General features: G+C 49.2%; 1 protein-coding gene across 3 annotated transcripts in view; it reads left to right on the top strand.

Moving 5' to 3' along the window:
• The window catches only part of LOC137309207 (arf-GAP with GTPase, ANK repeat and PH domain-containing protein 3-like), an 862,346-nt gene that overhangs the window by 316,759 nt on the left and 520,000 nt on the right, over window positions 1–25,587 (top strand). The window contains exon 1 of one of the 3 annotated variants that reach the window (XM_067977468.1): window positions 20,317–22,193. The exons of the other annotated variants lie outside the window; for them this stretch is intronic. Within the exon in view, the coding sequence (XP_067833569.1) occupies window positions 20,945–22,193 (1,249 nt within the window). The 5' untranslated portion in view covers window positions 20,317–20,944. Of the gene's footprint in view, window positions 1–20,316; window positions 22,194–25,587 lie in introns of those variants that run through there. 3 annotated transcript variants of the gene reach the window in all.

Here is a 25,587-nt window from a genome sequence, read left to right as displayed (position 1 = left end):
GAGGGCAATTAGGGATGGGCAATAAATGCTGGCCTCGCCAGCGACGCCCACATCCCGTGAACGAATAAAAAAAAAGTATATTACCCCCAACACCATGAGCTCTTATCTTGTGCAGTAATCTTTTATGTGGTACCTTATCAAATGCCTTTTGGAAATCCAAATATACTGCATCCATTCATTGGTTCCCCTTTATCCACCCTGCCCGTTACTTCCTCAAAGAACTCTAATAAATTTGTCAGACATGATTTCTCCTTCATAAAACCATGTTGATGCTCCTTGATTGTATTATGAGTCTCCAAATGTCCTGCTACTACTTCCTTAATAACGGATTCTAGCATTTTCCCAATGACAGATGTTAGGCTAACTGGTCTATAGTTACCTGCTTTCTGTCTCACTCCCTTCTTGAATAGGGGTGTTACGTTTGCGGTTTTCCAATCCGCTGGGACCTTTCCAGAATCTAATGAATTCTGGAAGATTACAACCAATGCATCCACTATCTCTGAGCCACTTCCTTTAAGACTCTCGGATGCAAGCCATCAGGTCCAGGGGACTTGTCAGCCTTTAGACCCATTAGTTTACCGAGTACTTTTTCTCTCGTGACAGTGATTGTTTTCAGTTCCTCCCTCCCCTTTGCCCCTTTATTTTCCACTATTATTGGTATGTTATTAGTATCTTCTACTGTGAAGACAGATACAAAATATCTGTTCAATTCTTCTGCCATTTCCTTGTTTTCCATTATTATTTCCCCAGTCTCATCCTCTTAAGGGACCAATGTTTACTTTAGCTACCCTCTTCCTTTTTATATACTTGTGAAGCCTGATAGCTCGATATGTTCTGCGCCCCATGGATTTGAGGGAGCGAAGATGGGGGCCATACCAGGTGGAAGGATGGGAGACGGTGACGAATTCATTGGAAACAAGGACATCATTGGCGGAGATGAGGGAGGGCTGAACAGATTGGTGGCTGCAGATATATCCTGGTGAATGGAAGGCAGTCGGGAGTTTGAAAGTGCAGTTGTAAGTGACCTGGGGGAGTATTTTGAGGGGTGGATACTGAAAGAAGTGAGATTGGAAGTGGGTAGAGGGATAAGGGCAGTGAGAGATATGAGGAAGTGGTCAGAAATGGTCTCGTCTTTGAATGAGATGATGGGAATTGGGAGGCCATGGGAGATGGCCAAGGACAAGGGGGTGGTCATGAATATGGGTCGGAGAGGTTTAGGGAGGATAGGAGGGCTGTGAACTGAGAGGAGAGAGGGCAAGAGATAGAGTGGTCAATGATGTCAGGGCAGTGAGGAAGGATCAGGAGAGATGACAACAGAAAAAACGCCTTGAGGTGCTTCACAGACGCAAAATAAAAAACATCGTATTCACGCACAATATCAGCAGTGATTTTGACCAATTGCTGTGGTAGGGATGGAAACTTGATTGGAGGGTCTTGAATGAGCAGAGGTGGGATCCTAGATGTGAGACAACCCTGCATTCCAGGAATTCTGGAAGAAAGGGGAGGCTGGAGATAGGACAGTAGCTGGAGGGCTTTTGTTTGATGAATACGGTAGTTTTGCAGGAGTTAGAGACTGTGTTGCAGGATAGAACCCAGCTGAGGAGGTGAAGTTGGGTGGTCAGAAGCTGTGATAGGAGGGGGTCAAGGGATTGAATATTCATTTGGAGTGAATATTAGTAGCACTCTCCTGTCAGGTGTTTAAAATGGATGATTGCTCGTACAGACTTCAACTTGTTTTGTTTTATTCGTTCATGGGATGTGGGCTTCGCTGGCGAGGTCAGCATTTATTGCCCATCCCTAATTGTCCTTGAGAAGGTGGTGGTGAGCTGCCTTCTTGAACCGCTGCAGTCCGTTTGGTGAAGGTTCTCCCACAGTGCTGTTAGGAAGGGAGTTCCAGGATTTTGACCCAGCGACGATGAAGGAACGGCGATATATTTCCAAGTCGGGATGGTGTGTGACTTGGAGGGGAACGTGCAGGTGGTGTTGTTCCCATGTGCCTGCTGCCCTTGTCCTTCGAGGTGGTAGAGGTCGCGGGTTTGGGAGATGCTGTCGAAGAAGCCTTGGCGATTTGCTGCAGTGCATCCTGTGGATGGTACGCACTGCAGCCACAGTGCGCCGATGGTGAAGGGAGTGAATGTTTAGTGTGGTGGATGGGGTGCCAATCAAGCGGGCTGCTTTGTCCTGGATGGTGTCGAGCTTCTTGAGTGTTGTTGGAGCTGCACTCATCCAGGCAAGTGAGGAGTATTCCAACACACTCCTGACTTGTGCCTTGTAGATGGTGGAAAGGCTTTGGGGAGTCAGGAGGTGAGTCACTCGCCGCAGAATACCCAGCCTCTGACCTGCTCTTGTAGCCACAGTATTTATATGGCTGGTCCAGTTAAGTTTCTGGTCAATGGTGACCCCCCAGGATGTTGATGGTGGGGGATTCGGCGATGGTAATGCCGTTGAATGTCAAGGGGAGGTGGTTAGACTCTCTCTTGTTGGAGATGGTCGTTGCCTGGCACTTGTCTGACGCGAATGTTACTTGCCAGTTATCAGCCCAAGCCTGGATGTTGTCCAGGTCGTGCTGCATGCGGGCTCGGACTGCTTCATTATCTGTGGGGTTGCGAATGGAACTGAACACTGTGCAATCATCAGCGAACATCCCCATTTCTGACCTTACGATGGAGGGAAGGTCATTGATGAAGCAGCTGAAGATGGTTGGGCCTAGGACACTGCCCTGAGGAACTCCTGCAGCAATATCCTGGGGCTGAGATGATTGGCGTCCAACAACCACTACCATCTTCCTTTGTGCTAGGTATGACTCCAGCCACTGGAGAGTTTTCCCCCTGATTCCCATTGACTTCAATTTCACTAGGGCTCCTTGGTGCCACACTCGGTCAAATGCTGCCTTGATGCCAAGGACAGTCACTCTCACCTCACCTCTGGAATTCAGTTCTTTTGTCTATGTTTGGACCAAGGCGGTAATGAGGTCTGGAGCCGAGTGGTCCTGGCGGAACCCAAACTGAGCATCGGTGAGCAGGTTATTGGTGAGTAAGTGCCGCCTGATAGCACTGTCGACAACACCTTCCATCACTTTGCTGATGATTGAGAGTAGACTGATGGGTCGGTAATTGGCCGGATTGGATTTGTCCTGCTTTTTGTGGACAGGACATACCTGGGCAATTTTTCACATTGTTGGGTAGATGCCAGTGTTGTAGCTGTACTGGAACAGTTTGGCCAGAGGCGCAGCTAGTTCTGGAGCACAAGTCTTCAGCACTACAGTCGGGATGTTGTCGGGGCCCATAGCCTTTGCTGTATCCAGTGCACTCAGCCGTTTCTTGATATCACGTGGAGTGAATCGAATTGGCTGAAGACTGGCTTCCGTGATGGTGGGGATATCGGGAGGAGGCCGAGATGGATCATCCACTCGGCACTTCTGGCTGAAGATGGTTGCAAACGCTTCAGCCTTGTCTTTTGCACTCACGTGCTGGACTCCGCCATCATTGAGGATGCGGATGTTTACAGAGCCTCCTCCTCCCGTTAGTTGTTTAATTGTCCACCACCATTCACGACTGGATGTGGCAGGACTGCAGAGCTTTGATCTGATCCGTTGGTTGTGGAATCGCTTCGCTCTGTCTATAGCATATTGCTTCCACTGTTTAGCATGCATGTAGTCCTGAGTTGTAGCTTCACCAGGTTGGCACCTCGTTTTTAGGTACGCCTGGTGCTACTCCTGGCATGCTCTTCTACACTCCTCATTGAACCAGGGTTGATCCCCTGGCGTGATGGTAATGGTAGAGTGAGGAATATACTGGGCCATGAGGTTACAGATTGTGCTGGAATACAATTCTGCTGCTGCTAATGGCCCACAGCGCCTCATGGATGCCCAGTTTTGAGCTGCTAGATCGGTTCTGAATCTATCCCATTTAGCACGGTCGTAGTTCACACAACACGTTGGATGGTGTCCTCAGTGTGAAGACGGGACTTCGTCTCCACGAGGATTGTGCGGTGGTCACTCCTACCAATACTGTCATGGACAGATGCATTTGCGACAGGTAGATTGGTGAGGACGAGGTCAAGGAAGTTTTTCCCTTGTGTTGGTTCGCTCACCACCTGCCGCAGGCCCTGTCTGGCATCTATGTCCTTCAGGACTCGGCCAGCTTGGTCAGTAATGGTGCTACCGAGCCACTCTTGGTGATGGACATTGAAGTCCCCCACCCAGAGTACATTTTGTGCCCTTGCTACCCTCAGTGCTTCCTCCAAGTGGTGCTCAACATGGAGGAGGACTGATTCATCAGCTGAGGGAGGACGGTAGGTGGTAATCAGCAGGAGGTTTCCTTGCCCATGTTTGACCTGATGCCATGAGATTTCATGGGGTCCAGAGTCAATGTTGAGGACTCCCAGGGCCACTCCCTCCTGACTGTATATCACTGTACCGCCACCTCTGGTGGGTCTGTCCTGCCGGTGGGACAGGACATACCCAGGGATGGTGATGGAAGAGTCTGGGACGTTGGCTGAAAGGTATGATTCTGTGAGTATGGCTATGTCAGGCTGTTGCTTGACTAGTCTGTGAGACAGCTGTCCCAATTTTGGCACAAGTCCCTAGATGTTCGTGTGGAGGACTTTGCAGGGTTGACTGGGCTTGGTTTGCCGTTGTCGTGTCCGGTGCCTAGTGGTTCGATGCCGGGTGGTCCGTCCGGTTTTATTCTTATTATGACTTTTTTTAGCGAGATTTTACAACTAAGTGGCTTGCTAGGCCATTTCAGAGGGTGATTAAGAATCAACCACATTGCTGTGGGTCTGGAGTCACATATCGGCCAGACCGGGTAAGGACGGCAGGTTTCCTTCCCTGAAGGACATTTGTGAACCAGATGGGTTTTTACGTTGTTGGTCACTTTCCCCGATGGTCTGGTAGTTAATGAGACGTGCTGGTGAATTACTACAACTCTACAGATCAGAAGGCTGCACCTGATTCTCAGTCTGTGCTACAGCTGCCGTGGTGCTCTTGCACAGCACGGAGAGATGCCCAGGCAGGGTTACTACTGCTGATTGCTCTGCGGTGTTTGCTGTCCTGTGACCCTGCTGTGTGTATGTTTTGGGTGAACATGGGCTGTGCTTCCCCCCTCACAGACAGGCCCTGAGTTTCTTGCCGATACTGTGTCCATATGAAAGATGTGAAATTGCGCCCAAGTTCCACCCAAACTAACTAATACAAGCCAGAACGTAAATCTCCCATGGATCAGCGTAATCGATTAGTGACGTGTGAGCGGGCAGTTCAGCCACAAGCAGCAGCGAGAGAGAGCACTGCACACGCTCTTTATTGGAAGGAAGAGACAGGTTCCCCCTCCCCTGCCTGGGCTTGATTTGACCCCAGGTGCCATCAGGTGAAAGGACAGTGTCTGACCCATCGACCCACCCAATCACCATTCAAGTTCTTCACTGATAAATTCCAGATTCTCTGGCAGTTTGAGAATGGATTGTTTAACAATAAACGCCAGGGATGTTGGAGGGTTTTTCTGCTATTGGGTAACTCTGACCTGAAACATACAGTTGGTGTTTGCTTTTCCTTAATCAGTTTTTAAAAATCAGCCCTTTCATCCCTTCGCTCCTGAAGGGCACCCCCTGCTCATTCTTTGCTGGTGACAGCCCTCCAGTACCATGTCCTGTGAGTAATGGCAGGTCACTGAACCATGGAGGGTTTCACAACTAATCCTGATTCAGCTCTCACCCAACATTCGCACACACTTTCCAGCAGGAGTTATTGGATAGTGAACGGCATCACAGAAAGATGGATGGAGTTCGATCTCCCAAAAATCCCAGGGTCGTCTGCAATAAAAACTGAATATGACTCCTTCAGTCTCTGTACGTCAGTGACCTCGGCAATCAGGAATGGGACCCTTGCCTGATATCCCCTTCCTCCCTATCCCAGGATGCTCAGCCCAACCATGGCCTTAACTGAGACCAGTTTACTCAGAATGTACCAGCCTCAGACCTCTTACACAGGGTGGTAGGTTTACCCAGAAGGAGAGTTCTCCTGTATTTGCTGTTTATCAACAAATGCTTCTTTGTTTTTCCCAGTGAGACCCAGTTCAATCCCAAGACAAGGTACATTGGCCCCTGAATCCCCCACTGCCAGCAAGCACCCTGCGATGGGAGTTCAGGTACTGATCACCAGAGGGCGCTCGGTACCCAGTGATGTGCCCAGTCTGGGCTGGTGCTTTGCAGTGTGCAGTGAGGGAGCAGCAGAGATTAGATTGGGCAGGTGAAAGGGGATCGGCTTTGCTCACCTGGCTCGAGCCGAGTATCTTCGGTAAAAAAGCTTCTTGAGGATGAATGGCAGGAGGTTAAGGACGAAACGTTCATTGTGGAGGGACACACGCTTCACTCCGAGCATGTGCTGAGCCTGCCTCTGGTGACTGCTTGCTTTCCCCCAAACATCACTAGCTTTTGTCCCAGCTAGAGGTTTATTACAAATCTGCGTAAATGTGAAATAAATCAAGCATTGCCGGAAATATGCAGGAGGAAGTCAGCACCTGAAACACACGGACTGACCTCCTGTCTCTTTCCAGCATTTTGTGTTTTTGTTTCATGTTAACAACATTTGCAGTTGTTCTTCCACCTGCTGTTTTGTGCCAGGTTTATTGACAGGAGGGCCCAGGTATTTGGTGAAGTGATGTGAAGTGTTTATTCATTCAGATTTCTCCACAGTTGCTGCAAGTTCTCCCATCTAGCTCAGCGCCCTGTTTGTTGTGGTCCGAAGCTGCACACAGCAGAATGGATCCAGGTTTGATTGCTGGTCTGCCTTTTTAACAGGACTTAGTCCAGCAGCAATTAGAGTACTACAATTGGCCTCGTTCCCTGGGTTAGGGGAGGGGGAAATTCAGGTAGGATTCCAACCCTGGGCAGCTGAGTGTAGGAGGCACTGGACAGAATGACAGAGAATAGGTTGGCAACACAGGTCCGGTATACTGGAATAGGGGTGGGATCCAGTGCCCATTATATTGAAATAAGGGCAGGATCCAGTGCCCATTATACTGGAATAGGGGTGGGATCCAGTGCCCATTATACTGGAATAGGGGAGGGATCCAGTGCCCATTATACTGGAATAGGGGTGGGATCCAGTGCCCATTATACTGGAATAGGGGTGGGATCCAGTGCCCATTATACTGGAATAGGGGAGGGATCCAGTGCCCATTATACTGGAATAGGGGTGGGATCCAGGGCCCATTATATTGAAATAAGGGCAGGATCCAGGGCCCATTATACTGGAATAGGGGTGGGATCCAGTGCCCATTATACTGGAATAGGGGAGGGATCCAGTGCCCATTATACTGGAATAGGGGTGGGATCCAGGGCCCATTATATTGAAATAAGGGCAGGATCCAGGGCCCATTATACTGGAATAAGGGCGGTATCCAGTGCCCATTATACTGGAATAGGGGCAGGATCCAGGGCCCATTATACTGGAATAGGGGCAGGATCCAGGGCCCATTATACTGGAATAGGGGCAGGATCCAGGGCCCATTATACTGGAATAGGGGCAGTATCCAGGGCCCATTATACTGGAATAGAGGCAGGATCCAGGGCCCATTATACTGGAATAGGGGCAGGATCCAGGGCCCATTATACTGGAATAGGGGCAGGATCCAGGGCCCATTATACTGGAATAGGGGAGGGATCCAGAACCCATTATACTGGAATAAGGGCGGGATCCAGGGCCTATTATACTGGAATAAGGGCAGGATCCAGGGCCCATTATACTGGAATAGAGACAGGATCCAGGGCCCATTATACTGGAATAGGGGAGGGATCCAGTGCCCATTATACTGGAATAAGGGCAGGATCCAGGGCCCATTATACTGGAATAGAGGCAGGATTCAGGGCTCATTATACTGGAATAGGGGCAGGATCCAGGGCCCATTATACTGGAATAAGGGCAGGATCCAGGGCCCATTATACTGGAATAGAGGCAGGATCCAGGGCCCATTATACTGGAATAGGGGCAGGATCCAGGGCCCATTATACTGGAATAGAGGCAGGATCCAGTGCCCATTATACTGGAATAAGGGCAGGATCCAGGGCCCATTATACTGGAATAGAGGCAGGATCCAGGGCCCATTATACTGGAATAGGGGCAGGATCCAGGGCCCATTATACTGGAATAGAGGCAGGATCCAGGGCCCATTATACTGGAATAAGGGCAGGATCCAGGGCCCATTATACTGGAATAAGGGCGGGATCCAGGGCCCATTATACTGGAATAGAGACAGGATCCAGGGCTCATTATACTGGAATAGGGGCAGGATCCAGGGCCCATTATACTGGAATAAGGGCAGGATCCAGGGCCCATTATACTGGAATAAGGGCAGGATCCAGGGCCCATTATACTGGAATAGAGGCAGGATTCAGGGCTCATTATACTGGAATAGGGGCAGGATCCAGGGCCCATTATACTGGAATAAGGGCAGGATCCAGGGCCCATTATACTGGAATAGAGGCAGGATCCAGGGCCCATTATACTGGAATAGGGGCAGGATCCAGGGCCCATTATACTGGAATAGAGGCAGGATCCAGTGCCCATTATACTGGAATAAGGGCAGGATCCAGGGCCCATTATACTGGAATAGAGGCAGGATCCAGGGCCCATTATACTGGAATAGGGGCAGGATCCAGGGCCCATTATACTGGAATAGAGGCAGGATCCAGGGCCCATTATACTGGAATAAGGGCAGGATCCAGGGCCCATTATACTGGAATAAGGGCGGGATCCAGGGCCCATTATACTGGAATAGAGACAGGATCCAGGGCCCATTATACTGGAATAGGGGCATGATCCAGGGCCCATTATACTGGTATAGAGACAGGATCCAGGGCCCATTATACTGGAATAGAGACAGGATCCAGGGCCCATTATACTGGAATAGGGGCAGGATCCAGGGCCCATTATACTGGAATAGAGACAGGATCCAGAGCCCATTATACTGGAATAGAGACAGGATCCAGGGCCCATTATACTGGAATAAGGGCATGATCCAGGGCCCATTATACTGGAATAAGGGCGGGATCCAGGGCCCATTATACTGGAATAGGGGCAGGATCCAGGGCCCATTATACTGGAATAGGGGCAGGATCCAGGGCCCATTATACTGGAATAAGGGCAGGATCCAGGGCCCATTATACTGGAATAGAGACAGGATCCAGGGCCCATTATACTGGAATAAGGGCGGGATCCAGGGCCCATTATACTGGAATAAGGGCGGGATCCAGGGCCCATTATACTGGAATAAGGGCAGGATCCAGGGCCCATTATACTGGAATAGGGGCAGGATCCAGGGCCCATTATACTGGAATAGGGGCAGGATCCAGGGCCCATTATACTGGAATAAGGGCAGGATCCAGGGCCCATTATACTGGAATAGAGGCAGGATCCAGGGCCCATTATACTGGAATAGGGGCATGATCCAGGGCCCATTATACTGGAATAGGGGCAGGATCCAGGGCCCATTATACTGGAATAGAGACAGGATCCAGAGCCCATTATACTGGAATAGAGACAGGATCCAGGGCCCATTATACTGGAATAAGGGCGGGATCCAGGGCCCATTATACTGGAATAAGGGCGGGATCCAGGGCCCATTATACTGGAATAAGGGCAGGATCCAGGGCCCATTATACTGGAATAGGGGCAGGATCCAGGGCCCATTATACTGGAACAGGGGCAGGATCCAGGGCCCATTATACTGGAATAAGGGCAGGATCCAGGGCCCATTATACTGGAATTGAGGCAGGATCCAGGGCCCATTATACTGGAATAGAGACAGGATCCAGGGCCCATTATACTGGAATAGAGACAGGATCCAGGGCCCATTATACTGGAATAAGGGCAGGATTCAGGGCCCATTATACTGGAATAGAGACAGGATCCAGGGCCCATTATACAGGAATAGAGGCAGGATCCAGGGCCCATTATACTGGAATAGAGACAGGATCCAGGGCCCATTATACAGGAATAGAGACAGGATCCAGGGCCCATTATACTGGAATAGAGACAGGATCCAGGGCGCATTATATTGGAATAGAGGCAGGATCCAGGGCCCATTATTCTGGAATAAGGGCAGGATCCAGGGCCCATTATACTGGAATAGAGGCAGGATCCAGGGCCAATTATTCTGGAATAGAGGCATGATCCAGGGCCCATTATTCTGGAATAAGGGCAGGATCCAGGGCCCATTATACTGGAATAGAGGCAGGATCCAGAGCCCATTATTCTGGAATAAGGGCAGGATCCAGGGCCCATTATACTGGAATAGAGGCAGGATCCAGGGCCCATTATACTGGAATAGAGGCAGGATCCAGGGCCCATTATACTGGAATAGAGGCAGGATCCAGGGCCCATTATACTGGAATAGGGGCATGATCCAGGGCCCATTATTCTGGAATAAGGGCAGGATCCAGGGCCTATTATACTGGAATAGAGGCAGGATCCAGGGCCCATTATACTGGAATAGGGGCAGGATCCAGGGCCCATTATACTGGAATAGGGGCAGGATCCAGGGCCCATTATACTGGAATAGAGGCAGGATCCAGGGCCCATTATACTGGAATAGAGACAGGATCCAGGGCCCATTATACTGGAATAGAGGCAGGATCCAGGGCCCATTATACTGGAATAGGGGCATGATCCAGGGCCCATTATTCTGGAATAAGGGCAGGATCCAGGGCCCATTATACTGGAATAAGGGCAGGATCCAGGGCCCATTATTCTGGAATAAGGGCAGGATCCAGGGCCTATTATACTGGAATAGAGGCAGGATCCAGGGCCCATTATACTGGAATAGGGGCATGATCCAGGGCCCATTATTCTGGAATAAGGGCAGGATCCAGGGCCTATTATACTGGAATAGAGGCAGGATCCAGGGCCCATTATACTGGAATAGGGCTGTGGATGCTGAGTTGTTGAGGCTGAGATCAAGGGATATGGGGATCGGGCGGAAAGTCGAGTTGAGGCCAAAGATCAGCCACGATCTTTCCAGATCACTGCAGTGTGTTGTCGCAGGTAGGTGGTTGGTGGTGAGTGTATCTTCTGTTTTCTTCTTTCTTAAGACTGTGGGCTCAGTAACTTATAGCATAAAATTTGAATTAAAAAAAAACTTATTTAGTTATAGCAAGTAGCGTTTTTTAGTGAATCAAGGTCCCTGGTGTAGTTAACATTCTCGAAATTAAGAGTAATTTAAAGGAGTAAGCTCCTTAATCTAAGGCAAGTCATGGCAGCAGAGCTCACACCCATGATATGCTCCTCCTGCTCAATGTGGGAAGTCATGGACGCTACAGGTGTCCCTGGCGACCATGTGTGCAGGAAGTGTGTCCAGCTGCAGCTACTGGCTAACCGCATTTCGGAGCTGGAGCTGCGGGTGGATTCACTGTGGAGCATCCGCGATGCTGAGATTATCATGGATAGCGCGTCCAGTGAGGTGGTCACACCGCAGGTAAAGATTACGCAGGCAGAAAGGAAATGGGTGTCCGCCAGGCAGAGTAAAAGGTCTAGGCAGGTAGAGCAGGAGTCCCCTGAGGCTATCTCCCTCTCAAAAGATATTCTGCTTTGGATATTGTTGGGGGAGATGGCTTATCAGGGGAAAACAGCAAGAGCCAAGACCCTGGCACCACGAGTGACTCAGCTGCACAGGAGGGGAGGAAAAAGAATGGGAGAGCAATACTGATAGGGGATTCCATCGTAAGGGGAACAGATAGGCGTTTCTGCGGCCGCAGACATGACTCCAGGCTGGTATGTTGCCTTCCTGATGCCAGGGTCAAGGATGTCACGGAGCGGCTGCAGGACATTCTGAAGGGGGAGGGTGAACAGCCAGAGGTCGTGGTCCATATCGGTACCAATAACATCGGTAAAAAAAGGGATGAGGTCCTGCAAGCAGAATATAGGGAGTTAGGAAATTGATTAAAAAGCAGGACCTCTAAGGTAGTGATCTCAGGATTACTCCCAGTGCCACGTGCTAGAGAGAGCAGAAATAGGAGAATAGACCAGAAGAATGCATGTCTTGAGAGGTGGTTAGGAGGGAGGGGTTTAAATTCCTGAGGCATTGGGACCGATTCTGGGAAAGGCGGGACCTGTACAAGATGGACAGGTTACACCCAAGCAGAACCGGGACCAATATCCTCATGGGGGCATTTGTTGTTCTGTTGGGGAGGGTTTAAACTAGTATGGCAGGGGGATGGGAACCAAAGGGCAGGTACAGATAGGACAAATTCAGACCAGGAAACGGGAAATAGAAAAGCAGTTAGTGACATAGTCAGCGACTCAGAAAGGCAAAAGAAGCAAAGGTTAAATAGTGTTCAGCACAGGAATTTGACGGGGTTAAAGGGGATATACTTCAATGCAAAGAGTATTACAAACAAAGTAGATGAGCTAAGGGCTCAGATAGACACATGGCAGCATGATATCATTGCTGTAACAGAAACCTGGCTTAAAGAGGGGGATAATTGGCAGCTCAATATCCCTGGAAATAGAGTTTTCAGGCAGGATAGAGTGGGTGATAAAAAAGGAGGGGGGTTAGTGTTATTGGTTAAAGGATCAGTTACAGTTGTGAGAAGGGATGATCTGCTGAATGGATCATCAATCGAGGCCATATGGGTTGAGCGAAGAAATAAAAAAGGGGCAGTCACACTACTAGGAGTGTACTACAGACCCCTGAATAGTGAAGGGGAGTTGGAGAACAAATATTTAGGCAAATTTCTGAGTGCAAAAATAAGAGGGCAATAATAGTCGGGGACTTCAACTACCCTAACATCAACTGCGATTCAAACTGTGTGAGGGGCACAGAGGGTGCAAAATTCTTGATCAGTTTCCAGGAGAACTTTTTTAGCCAGTACGTGACAAGCCCAACAAGAGGGGATGCAATTCTAGATTTAGTCCTGGGAAATGAAGATGGGCAAGTGGGTGAACTGACAGTGGGTGACCATATTGAGGATAGTGACCACAATTCAGTTAGTTTTAGCATTATTATGGAAAAGGACAGAGTTAAATCAAGAGTAAACGTTTTAAATTGGGGGAAGGCAAATTTTACAGAACTAAGAGGTGATTTGGCAGAAGTGGACTGGACACAACTGCTTGAGGAGATATCAGTGGCAAGCCAGTGGGAGGCACTAAAAAGTGAAATTTTACAGGTACAATGCAGACACGTCCCCTCAAAGAAAAAGGGTGACACTGCCAAATTTAGAGCCCCCTGGCTGGCTAGAAGTATACGGGGCAAGATAAAGCAGAAAAAGAAAGCTTATGACTGTCACAGAAAACTAAATACTGCAGAAAGCCTAGAGGAGTATAGAAAGTACAGGGATGACGTAAAAAAGGAAATAAAGAAAACAAAGAGAGGGCATGAAAATATATTAGCTAGTAAGATGAAAGAAAACCCAAAGATGTTTTATCAGTACATTAAGAACAAGAGGATAGCTAAGGAAAAGGTGGGACCTATCAGGGACGATAAATGTAACTTGTGTGTCAAAGCAGGGAATGTGGGTAGGGTTTTGAATGAATATTTTGTCTCCGTATTCACAAAGGAAAGGGATGATCCGGACGTAGAGGAGAGGTGTGAAATATTGGATAAGGTCAACATAATGAGAGAGGAAGTACTAGAGGGACTGGAATCCTTGAAAGTTGATAAGTTACCTGGGCCGGATGGATTGTTTCCTGGGCTATTGAAGGAAGCCAGGGAGGAAATAGCGGATGCTCTGAGGATCATTTTCCAATCCTCACTAGATACAGGGGAGGTACGGGAGGACTGGAAGACTGCAAACGTAGTACCATTGTTTAAAAAGGGTACGAGGGAAAGGCCGAACAATTATAGGCCGATCAGTCTTACCTCGGTGGTGGGCAAACTATTAGAATCAATACTGAGAGTGAGGATAAACTGTCACTTGGAAAGGCATGGTTTAATCAGGGATAGTCAGCGTGGATTTGTTCAGAGAAGGTCATGCCGTACAAATCTGATTGAATTCTTTGAGGAAGTGACAAGGAGGATTGATGAGGGTAGTGCAGTGGATGTTGTCCACATGGATTTTAGTAAGGCATTTGACAAGGTCCCCACATGGCAGACTGGTCAGAAAGGTAAAAGCCGATGGGATACAGGGAAATGTGGCGAATTGGATCCAAAATTGGCTCAGTAACAGGAAACAAAGGGTAAAAGTCGATGGATGTCTTTGCGAATGGAAATCCGTTTCCACTGGTGTGCGACAGGGCTCAGTGTTGGGTCCCTTGCTGTTTGTGGTATATACTTGAAAATAGGGGGCATGATTGGCAAATTTGCAGACGACACAAAAATTGGCCGTGTAGTTGATAGTGAAGAGGAGAGCTGTAGACTCCAAGAAGATATCATTGGATTGGTGGAGTGGGAAGAAAAGTGGCAAATGGAGTTCAACCCGGAGAAGTGTGAGGTAATGCACTTCGGGAGGGCAAACAGTAAAAGGGAATATGCAGTAAACGGGAATATATTGAGGGGTAGAGGAAGTGAGAGACCTTGGAGTGCATCGTTCCTTCATTGTCGCTGGGTCAAAATCCTGGAACTCCCTTCCTAACAGCACTGTGGGAGAACCGTCACCACACGGACTGCAGCGGTTCAAGAAGGCGGCTCACCACCACCTCCTCGAGGGCAATTAGTGATGGGCAATAAATGCTGGCCTCGCCAGCGAAGCCCACATCCCGTGAACGAATAAACAAAAATCTGCACAGGTCCCTGAAGGTGGCAGTACAGGTAGATAAGGTTGTGAAGAAGGCAAACGGAATGCTTTCCGTTATTAGCCGAGGTATAGAATACAAAAGCAGGGATGTAATGATGGAACTGTATAAAACACTGGTAAGGCCACAGCTGGAGTATTGTGTGCAGTTCTGGTCACCACATTATAGGAAGGATGTAATTGCTCTGGAGAGAGTGCAGAGAAGATTTACAAGAATGTTGCCAGGGCTTGAAAATTGCAGCTCCGAGGAGAGATTGGATAGGCTGGGGTTGTTTTCCTTGGAGCAGAGGAGGCTGAGGGGAGACTTGATTGAGGTGTACAAAATTATGAGGGGCCTAGATAGAGTAGACAGGAAGTACCCGTTTCCCCTAGCGGAGAGTTCAAGAACGAGAGGACATAGATTTAAGCTGATTGGTGGAAGGATTAGAGGGGACATGAGGAAAAACTTTTTTAGCCAGAGGGTGGTGGGTGTATGGAATTCACAACCCGAATTGGTGGTAGAGGCAGGGACCCTCAACTCTTTTTAAAAGTACCTGGACCTGCACCTAAAGTGCTGTAAGCTGCAGGGCTACGGACCGGGTGCTGGAAGATGGGATTAGAATGGGCAACTGGTTGTTCTTTGAGCCGGCATGGACACGATGGGCCGAATGGCCCCCTTCTGTGCTATATCTTTTCTATGGTTCTATGATCTTATTGAACGGCAGAGCAGGCTGGAGGGGCCGTATGGCCTACTCCGGCTCCTATTTCTTATGTTCTTACGTTCTTATTATGAAAGGGTTTGATAGGGTAGACATCGAGAAGATGTTTCCACTTGTGGGGGAGACCAGAACTAGGAGCCATAAATATCAGATAGTTAGTAATAAATCCAATAGGGAATTCAGGAGAAACTTCTTTACCCAGAGAACGGTGAAAATGTGGAACTCGCTATCACAAGGAGTAGTCGAGGCGAATAGCATCGATGCATTTAAGGTTGCGATGAGGACACAAAGTGTCTGCAAAGGGATATTGACAGGTTAAGCGAATGGCAAAAATTTGGCAGATGGAATATAATGTGGGAAAATGTGAAGTCATCCACTTTGGGAGGAAAAATAAAAAAGCAAAATATTATTTGAATGGAGAAATACTACAAAATGCTGCCGTACAGAGGGATCTGGGTGTCCACGTACATGAAATACAAAAAGTCAACATACAAGTGCAGCAGGTAATCCGGAAGGCAAACAGAATATTGGCCTTTATTTCTAGGGAAGTCATGCTACAACTGTACAGGATGCTGGTGAGACCACACTTGGAGTACAGCGTGCAGTTCTGGTACCCTTATTTAAGGAAGGACATACTTGTATGTCCTTCCTTGACCCTCTAGGAGAAGAAGGTTCATGACCCTCTAGGAGAAGAAATTCCTCCTCATTGCCATCTTAAACGGGTGACCCCTTATTCTGAGACTATGCCCCCTAGTTTTAGAGTCCCCCATGAGGGGTAACATCCTCTCAGCATCTACCCGATCGAGTCCCCTCAAAATCTTGTATGTTTTAATAAGATCTCCTCTCATTCTTCTAAACTCCAACGAATATAGACCCAACCTGTTCAGAGAAGGTTCACTAGGTTGATTGCGGGTATGGAAGGGTTGTCTTATGAGGAAAGATTGAACTGGTTGGGTCTATATTCGTTGGAGTTTAGAAGAATGAGAGGAGATCTTATTAAAACATACAAGATTTTGAGGGGACTCGATCGGGTAGATGCTGAGAGGATGTTACCCCTCATGGGGGACTCTAAAACTAGGGGGCATAGTCTCAGAATAAGGGGTCACCCGTTTAAGATGGCAATGAGGAGGAATTTCTTCTCCTAGAGGGTCATGAATCTTTGGAATTCTTCACCCCAAAAAGCTGTGGAGGCTGAGTCATTGAATACATTCGAGGCTGAGTCATTCAATACGTTCAAGGTTGAGTTAGACAAATTTTTGATCAGCAAGTGAGTCAAAGGATATAGGGAAAGGGCGGGAAAGTGGAGTCGAGGTAAAAATCAGATCAGCCATGATCTCATTGAATGGCAGAGCAGGCTCGAGGGGCCGAATGGCCTACTCCTGCTCCTATCTCTTATGGTCTTATGGAATGTCAAGGGGAGGTGGTTAGATTCTCTCTTGTTGGAGATGGTCATTGCCTGGCACTTGTCTGGCGCAAATGTTACTTGCCACTTTCAGCCCAAGCCTGGATGTTGTCCAGGTCTTGCTGCATGCGGGCATGGACTGCTTCATTATCTGAGGGGTTGTGAATGGAACTGAACACTGTGCAGTCATCAGCGAACATCCCCATTTCTGACCTTATGATGGAGGGAAGGTCATTGATGAAGCAGCTGAAGATGGTTGGGCCTAGGACACTGCCCTGAGGAACTCCTGCAGCAATGTCCTGGGGCTGAGATGATTGGCCTCCAACAACCACTACCATCTTCCTTTGTACTAGGTATGACTCCAGCCACTGGAGAGTTTTCCCCCTGATTCCTATTGACTTCAATTTTACTCGGGCTCCTGGTGCCATGCTCGCTCTGCTGATAGGGTGAGATGAAGTCGGGAGAGAGGAGGGTCGTTTGGAGCATAAACACCAGCATGGACCTTTTGTCCCAATGGCCTGTTTCTGTGCTGTACATTCTATGTAATTCTTTGTAACTTTTGAGTGCAGTTCCTTCAAATAGAACTGTTGTGTATTTCCTGAAGTTTCTGTGAGATTGGATCAATTTGGCTGCATCTTTGTGTTAAAAGCAAAAAAGGTTGAATTTGTATTTTTATAGTGCATTTCATGTCCTCAGGGTGTCCCAATGCACTTTATAACCAATGAAGTACTTTTTGAAGTGTAGTCCTGTTGTAATGTAAGAAATGTAGCAGCTAATTTGTGCACAGCAAGGTCCCACAATCAGCAATGTGATAATGACCAGATAATCTGTTTTAATGATGTTGTTTGAGGGAGAAAAATTGGCCATGTCGCCGGAGAGAACTCCCCTGCTCTTCTTCAAATAGTGCCCGGAATTTTTTTACATCCACTCGGTTTAATATCTCATCTGAAAGACGGCACCTCCGACAGTGCACCACTCCCTCAGTACTGTCCCTCGACAGTGCAGCACTCCCTTAGTTCTGACCCTCCGACAGTGCAACACTCCCTCAGTTCTGACCCTCCGACAGTGGAACACTCCCTCAGTACTGACCCTCCGACAGTGCAGCACTCCCTCGGTACTGACCCTCCGACAGTGCAACACTCCCTCGGTACTGACCCTCCGACAGTGCAACATTCCCTCGGTACTGACCCTCCGACAGTGCAACACTCCCTCGGTACTGACCCTCCGACAGTGCAACACTCCCTCGGTATGACCCTCCGACAGTGCAACACTCCCTCGGTACTGACCCTCCGACAGTGCAACACTCCCTCGGTACTGACCCTCCGACAGTGCAACACTCCCTCGGTAGTGACCCTCCGACAGTGCAACACTCCCTCGGTAGTGACCCTCCGACAGTGCAACACCCCCTCGGTACTGACCCTCCGACAGTGCAACACTCCCTCGGTACTGACCCTCCGACAGTGCAACACTCCCTCGGCACTGACCCTCCGACAGTGCAACACTCCCTCGGTACTGACCCTCCGACAGTGCAACACTCCCTCGGTACTGACCCTCCGACAGTGCAACACTCCCTCGGTACTGACCCTCCGACAGTGCAACACTCCCTCGGTACTGACCCTCCGACAATGCAACACTCCCTCGGTACTGACCCTCCGACAGTGCAACACTCCCTCGGTACTGACCCTCCGACAGTGCAACACTCCCTCGGTACTGACCCTCCGACAGTGCAACACTCCCTCAATACTGCACTAGAGTATCAGCCTGAAGTGGGGCTTGAACCCACGACCTCTGACTCTGAGGTGAGAGTGCAATCACTGAGCCAAGGCTGACAGGTAGGTTGGGTTGTTTATAGTGAGGAGTGTAGCTGATGGAGGGAGTGTTCCTGTGGTTCCTGAGATCTGCAGCCCATGGACAGTGCAGAATTCGGACCTCCGTTAGGACTGGCGATACGAGCAAGCAAAAATGGGATAGCAGTGCCAACAGCTCACTGGCTTCTGGTCGATTACACATCTCTGACTAACCATACAGAAATGTCTGAAGGTGAGCCCTGAGTTGAACGTAAGCAAGAGAGGCAGAGGCTCTCATCTCAACTGAGCAGCCTTTTTAAAAATTATTCGTTCATGGGATGTGGGCATTGCTGGCGAGGCCGGCATTTATTGCCCATCCCTAATTGCCCTTGGGAAGGTGGTGGTGAGCCGCCTTCTTGAACCGCTGCAGTCCGTGTGGTGAAGGTTCTCCCACAGTGCTGTCAGGAAGGGAGTTCCAGGATTTTGACCCAGCGACAATGAAGGAACGGCGATATATTTCCAAGTCGGGATGGTGTGTGACTTGGAGGGGAACGTGCAGGTGGTGTTGTTCCCATGTGTCTGTTGCCCTTGTCCTTCTAGGTGGTAGAGGTCGTGGATTTGGGAGGTGCTGTCGAAGAAGCCTTGGCGAGTTGCTGCAGTGCATCCTGTGGATGGTGCACACTGCAGCTACTGTGCACCGGTGGTGAAGGGAGTGAATGTTTAGTGTGGTGGATGGGGTGCCAATCAAGCGGGCTGCTTTGTCCTGGATGGTGTCGAGCTTCTTGAGTGTGTTGGAGCTGCACTCATCCAGGCAAGTGGAGAGTATTCCATCACATTCCTGACTTGTGCCTTGTAGATGGTGGAAAGGCTTTGGGGAGTCAGGAGGTGAGTCACTCGCCGCAGAATACCCAGCCTCTGACCTGCTCTTGTAGCCACAGTATTTATGTGGCTGGTCCAGTTAAGTTTCTGGTCAATGATGACCCCCAGGATGTTGATGGTGGTGGATTCGGTGATGGTAATGCCGTTGAATGTCAAGGGGAGGTGGTTAGACTCTCTCTTGTTGGAGATGGTCATTGCCTGGTATTTGTCTGGCTCGAATGTTACTTGTCACTTATCAGCCCAAGCCTGAATGTTGTCCAAGTCTTGCTGCATGCGGGCTCGGACTGCTTCATTATCTGAGGGGTTGCGAATGGAACTGAACACTGTGCAATCATCAGCGAACATCCCCATTTCTGACCTGATGATGGAGGGAAGGTCATTGATGAAGCAGCTGAAGATGGTTGGGCCTAGGACACTGCCCTGAGGAACTCCTGCAGCAATGCCCTGGGGCTGAGATGATTGGCCTCCAACAACCTCTACCATCTTCCTTTGTGCTAGGTATGACTCCAGCCACTGGAGAGTTTTTGCTGCACAATCACACACAGTCCGCTTGTGACAATCTCACGACCCCAAGGCTTCCTCGTTCTGCTGATTCTGTCGCTCTGTCATTCGCCGTCATTACCTGTTTGCCTTTGGCACGACCCAGCTGCACGTGTCTGTCGGAGCCCTGTTTGGGTGGATGTGAGCAGTGCTGGGAGTGTTGTTGATCCACTCCACGTTTTCCCACTCTCTTTGCTGACAGACACAGTACAAGGTACAGGCATGCAGGCACGGTGTGTGAGCATTTCTCAACTAATCACGTGCAGGTCTAAGACAGAAGGCAACTGACGTGTTGCCGTCCTGAGTGCAAGCCACAACAAGAGGCTTGCAGCCATGGGCTCACAGCAGCACTGCTCTCTGGTGTACTGAGAGAAGAGAGTTAAACATGGAGCAACTTTGGTTCAGTGCTCGTGTGCAGCGACGGGGACGCTGGTGAACTCCGTGGAGGACAGACCGTTGCACGCTGTGGCATTCTGACTTTGAACCAAAATGCGGGAGACCCAGTCCAGCAGCACCCGTCTCTAGTTACTGCCCGGGAGGAACTCCCCCACACACACCCCGCATGGTTTGTTATTTTTTTAAAGCTGGTTTGGCTCCAGTTATCGAGGTGACTCAAGCAGAGAGGAATGTTTTCCTTTGAGCCAGGAGACCGCAGCACCCAATGAGACGCCTGAGAGTGAAAGATGCTGGTGCTGGCTGACGGGCCTCTGACAGTCTTATCCCCCAACAACAGCAGCTTCCAGCGCAAGGCTGCCTGTGACACACAGGACAGGGGTGGTGCAGAGTTTCAGTGCAGTTTGCAAGTCTACAGGGAGGGAAGAGATTGTTGATCATCAGATGACTTTGAGCTCCAGGCTCCTTGTGAGCCCAAGCTGAGCTCGGACGGGTAAGGTAGATGCTGTGAAGGAGAGCTAGGGATGGAGTGTGGCAAACCCGAGTACAAGAGGATATCGCAGGCTGAAGGCAATCGTGATGCAAAGAAGTGTCGATGCTGCAACCCAGCTGGTGAACAGGCTGAGCCTGCTTGCTTGCCTGCTGTGTCTGAGCAGGTAAACCTCACCGGTGCTTTACAGGTTAAGTTCAAGAGATTAATTGAGGGCCGGGCGGGTCTTCTCCGGAAGGCGGCCAACCCCTGTGACGCTGTGGATTTCTCAGGGAAGTTGTCAAGCGCCATGGTCGATTCCCCACTGAAGTCTGTCAGCAACAGACCCAGAAGCTTCTGTGTCCCAGAGAAGAGGATCGGATTACTTCCAGAGCTGGGCTCACAGTCACCGTCGCCCGATGTAAGAGGGAGGGGAGGGAGCGATCCTGATCCGCTGAGCCAAACGGGATATTCAAAGCGGGATGGCGAAGCACCAACAGTAAGTGTGCAGCGTAGAGCGTGCAACCTACTTGCTAGGAAGAAGGAGCAGCGGAGACCTCTCAGTATGAGTTTCCTTGAGGTTAACAGAACTGCTCTGCACGGTGGTACTGAGCTGCCAGACAGTGCAGTGGCTGAATGTACCACCACCGTCACCAGGGCTGACACCACGGGCTTCTTCCGAGCCGGCTACCTGTGGTCCAGTCAACGATGGGCTGGCTCCTCCGGGAAAGTTGGGAGTGCAAAAGAACCAGGAAGCGATCACAAGACCCAAAGCTCCAAGATATCCCTCAAATCGCTGAGGAGAAGCTTGAGCTTTCGCATAAGGAGAGGGGCTGAGACCAAAAAGGAGCCTGAGAGCAGCAGGGTCAGGACACAGAGTGTTGGGGACTCCTATCCACGAAGTCTGCAGCCGCCTGTAAATGGGAGCAGATCTCCCTCAGACACGCCAAATCGAGAGACGTCCAGCTCATGTAGGCAAGGTAAGAATTGGCTGGTGCAACACTCGCCTCTTACAGACACATTTAAGACTCCTACAGGGAACTCTGCACGCTCCCCGAAAGAAAACTCTGAGGAGAGCAGCTGGTGGAAGTTTCTGACTGCCCACTTTCGGAAGAAGGATCCGTGTGTGGTCAAAGGCCCCCGAAGAACTGATGGATTGAGATCCGAGAGGCAGAGCAATGGCTGGACGTCACAAATGGAGGGACGGAATATGGTTCCTGATAGGACCCCTGAGCCCATCGCCATCACGGAATCTATCGATCACCATCAGTCCCGGTGCGAAGTGCCATCACCATCATCAGAAGGTAAGCTGGGTACAGTGTGTACTACACAGAACGTGGGCTGTCAGTCATGAGCAGCAATAAACCTCAGGAATAAATGTTTCAGAGGCGGTGTTTATCATGCGGAGCTGGTTTGGTGTTTGTGTGCAAGTATCATGTAAATGTGGTCCATATAATGAAGGTAGTCAGGGTGTTGTGGAATGCCAGTAACCAGGCTACAACTGACAGAGATGTAACCTCTGTGAAAGTGTGGCTGTGTACCAACTGGCCGTCTCAATCGGCCTTCTCTCAGCAATCCTGACTCAGGGTTGGACGCGTACAACTGCATTATCCAGTTTGAATTTAAGGAGATACTGTGGTATTTGGGTGACTCCTGTGTCTGTGGTGCTAGACTTTCACAGTTCAGTTTGTTTTAAGACAATGTGGATTTTTAACCAGGATTTGACTTTCTCTGGAATGAAGCTGCTGCCGTTGACTGGGGGAGTTGGCTCCTGTTATCAGCCCAGGGGGTGGGGATGTAATGAGAGGGATGAATGGAGTGTTAAAACTGTCTTGTTAACCCTCGCGGCGCTGAAGGCCTGTGGGTGATCTGGGATACTGAGTTACAGCACTGGTAAAAAAATAAGTTGATGGCAACAGGTGAAGGCAAGAGTTAGAGTGTGTCCCAGGTTACAGGACTTTGTGAGAGGAAAATCATGTCTCACAAATTTGATTGAGTTTTTTGAAGGGGTAACCAAGAAGATAGATGAGGGCTGTGCAGTAGACGTGGTCTACATGGACTTTAGCAAAGCCTTTGACAAGGTACCGCATGGTAGGTTGTTACATAAGGTTAAATCTCACGGGATCCAAGGTGAGATAGCCAATTGGATACAAAATTGGCTTGACGACAGAAGACAGAGGGTGGTTGCAGAGGGTTGTTTTTCAAACTGGAAGCCTGTGACCAGCGGTGTGCCTCAGGGATCGGTGCTGGGTCCGCTGTTATTTGTTATTTATATTAATGATTTGGATGAGAATTTAGGAGGCATGGTTAGTAAGTTTGCAGATGACACCCCAAGATTGGTGACATTGTGGACAGTGAAGAAGGTTATCTGGGATTGCAACGGGATCTTGATAAATTGGGCCAGTGGGCCGATGAATGGCAGATGGAGTTTAATTTAGATCAATGTGAGGTGATGCATTTTGGTAGATCGAATCGGGCCAGGACCTACTCCGTTAATGGTAGGGCGTTGGGGAGAGTTATAGAACAAAGAGATCTGGGAGTACAGATTCATAGCTCCTTGAAAGTGGAGTCACAGGTGGATAGGGTGGTGAAGAAGGCATTCGGAATGCTTGGTTTCATTGGTCAGAACATTGAATACAGGAGTTGGGATGTCTTGTTGAAGTTGTACAAGACATTAGTAAGGCTGCACTTGGAATACTGTGTACAGTTCTGGTCACCCTATTATAGAAAGGATATTATTAAACTAGAAAGAGTGCAGAAAAGATTTACTAGGATGCTACCGGGACTTGATGGTTTGACTTATAGGGAGAGGTTAGACAGACTGGGACTTTTTTCCCTGGAGAGTAGGAGGTTTAGGGGTGATCTTATAGAAGTCTATAAAATAATGAGGGGCATAGATAAGGTAGATAGTCAAAATCTTTTCCCAAAGGTAGGGGAGTCTATAACGAGGGGGCATAGATTTAAGGTGAGAGGGGAGAGATACAAAAGGGTCCAGAGGGGCAATTCTTTCACTCAAAGGGTGGTGAGTGTCTGGAACGAGCTGCCAGAGGCAGTAGTGGAGGCGGGTACAATTTTGTCTTTTAAAAAGCATTTGGACAGTTACATGGGTAAGATGGGTATAGAGGGATATGGGCCAAGTGCAGGCAATTGGGACTAGCTTAGTGGTATAAACTGGGCGACATGGACATGTTGGGCCGAAGGGCCTGTTTCTATGTTGTAAATCATAGATTATCATAGAATCATAGAAGTTACAACATGGAAACAGGCCCTTCGGCCCAACATGTCCATGTCGCCCAGTTTATACCACTAAGCTAGTCCCAATTGCCTGCACTTGGCCCATATCCCTCGATACCCATCTTACCCATGTAACTGTCCAAATGCTTTTTAAAAGACAAAATTGTACCCGCCTCTACTACTGCCTCTGGCAGCTCGTTCCAGACACTCACCACCCTTTGAGTAAACTTCTATGATTCTATGACTTCCTCACTGGTGGACGACCTGCAGGATTGTGTCCCAGGTTACAGGACTTTCTCACTGGTGGACGACCTGCAGGATTGTGTCCCAGGTTACAGGTCTTTCTCACTGGTGGACGACCTGCAGGATTGTGTTCTAGGTTACAGGACTTCCTCACTGGTGGGTGACCTGTAGGATTGTGTCCCAGGTTACAGGACTTCCTCACTGGTGGGCGACCTGCAGGATTGTGTCCCAGGTTACAGGACTTTCTCACTGGTGGACGACCTGCAGGATTGTGTCCCAGGTTATAGGACTTTCTCACTGGTGGACGACCTGCAGGAGCCTGGCCTGAATCCCTTGCCTGACCCTTCAGTGACTGCTCCAGTTTTCATGGAATATTAGAATTCTACTGCAGAAGTGCATGTGCCGCCTCTCTGAAAGAACTATCCCCTTAGTCCCATTCCCCTGTCCTTTCCCATACTCATTGAAATTTTTCTTTTTCAAATATTTATCCACTTCCCTCTTCAAACCGATTTATTCCGCCTGAATAAATGAGCAGAATGAATTATAACCTTTAAAAGTGATGCATTGAGTGGAGGTTTTGTCCAATTTCTTGTTAGCCATGGCTCAGTGGCAAGACTCTCACCTCTGAGTCAGAAGGTCATGGGTTCAAGTCTCACTCCAGGACTTAGAATCATAGAATGATACTGCACAGGAGGAGGCCACGCAGCCCATTGTGCCTGTGCTGGACTTAAGCACTTAATCCAGTACTGAGGGAGTACTGCACTGTAGGAGGTGCTGTCTTTCGGATGAGGTTATGTTCAGGTTGACATAAAAGATCCCATGGCACTGTTTGAAGAAGAGCAGGGGAGTTCTCCCGTGCCCTGGCCAGCTCTGCAAATTGTTGGTGTTGTCGTTAAGATTATTCAAACTCAGCAAAGACCAGACATCGAACCTGAGCATTTCCGAGAGCAGGCTTGTATCACTGCTCCCTTTCACCCTCTCGTGATTCTGTGTGACCAGCGGGTGGGGGACTTATACAAGCCTACATTTGCCCAGGTAAAAACACCTGTATTAGCGGGTGCTTCAAAGTCACCCGAAGGCAGAGGGGTAGAAAAAGTAAACGGGAGCTGTTAGAACGAATGGAGTGGGGCTCCTGGTCAAATCTGTACCCCACCAGTCCCATTCATCTGCTTGTTTCCGAGGAGAGGGAGGTGCATTGATCAATTTCTGTGGTGTGGTGAG

Source organism: Heptranchias perlo, chromosome 3, assembly GCF_035084215.1.
Source record: "Heptranchias perlo isolate sHepPer1 chromosome 3, sHepPer1.hap1, whole genome shotgun sequence".
NCBI lineage: Eukaryota > Metazoa > Chordata > Chondrichthyes > Hexanchiformes > Hexanchidae > Heptranchias > Heptranchias perlo.
This window is presented reverse-complemented; position numbering and strand designations above follow the sequence as displayed.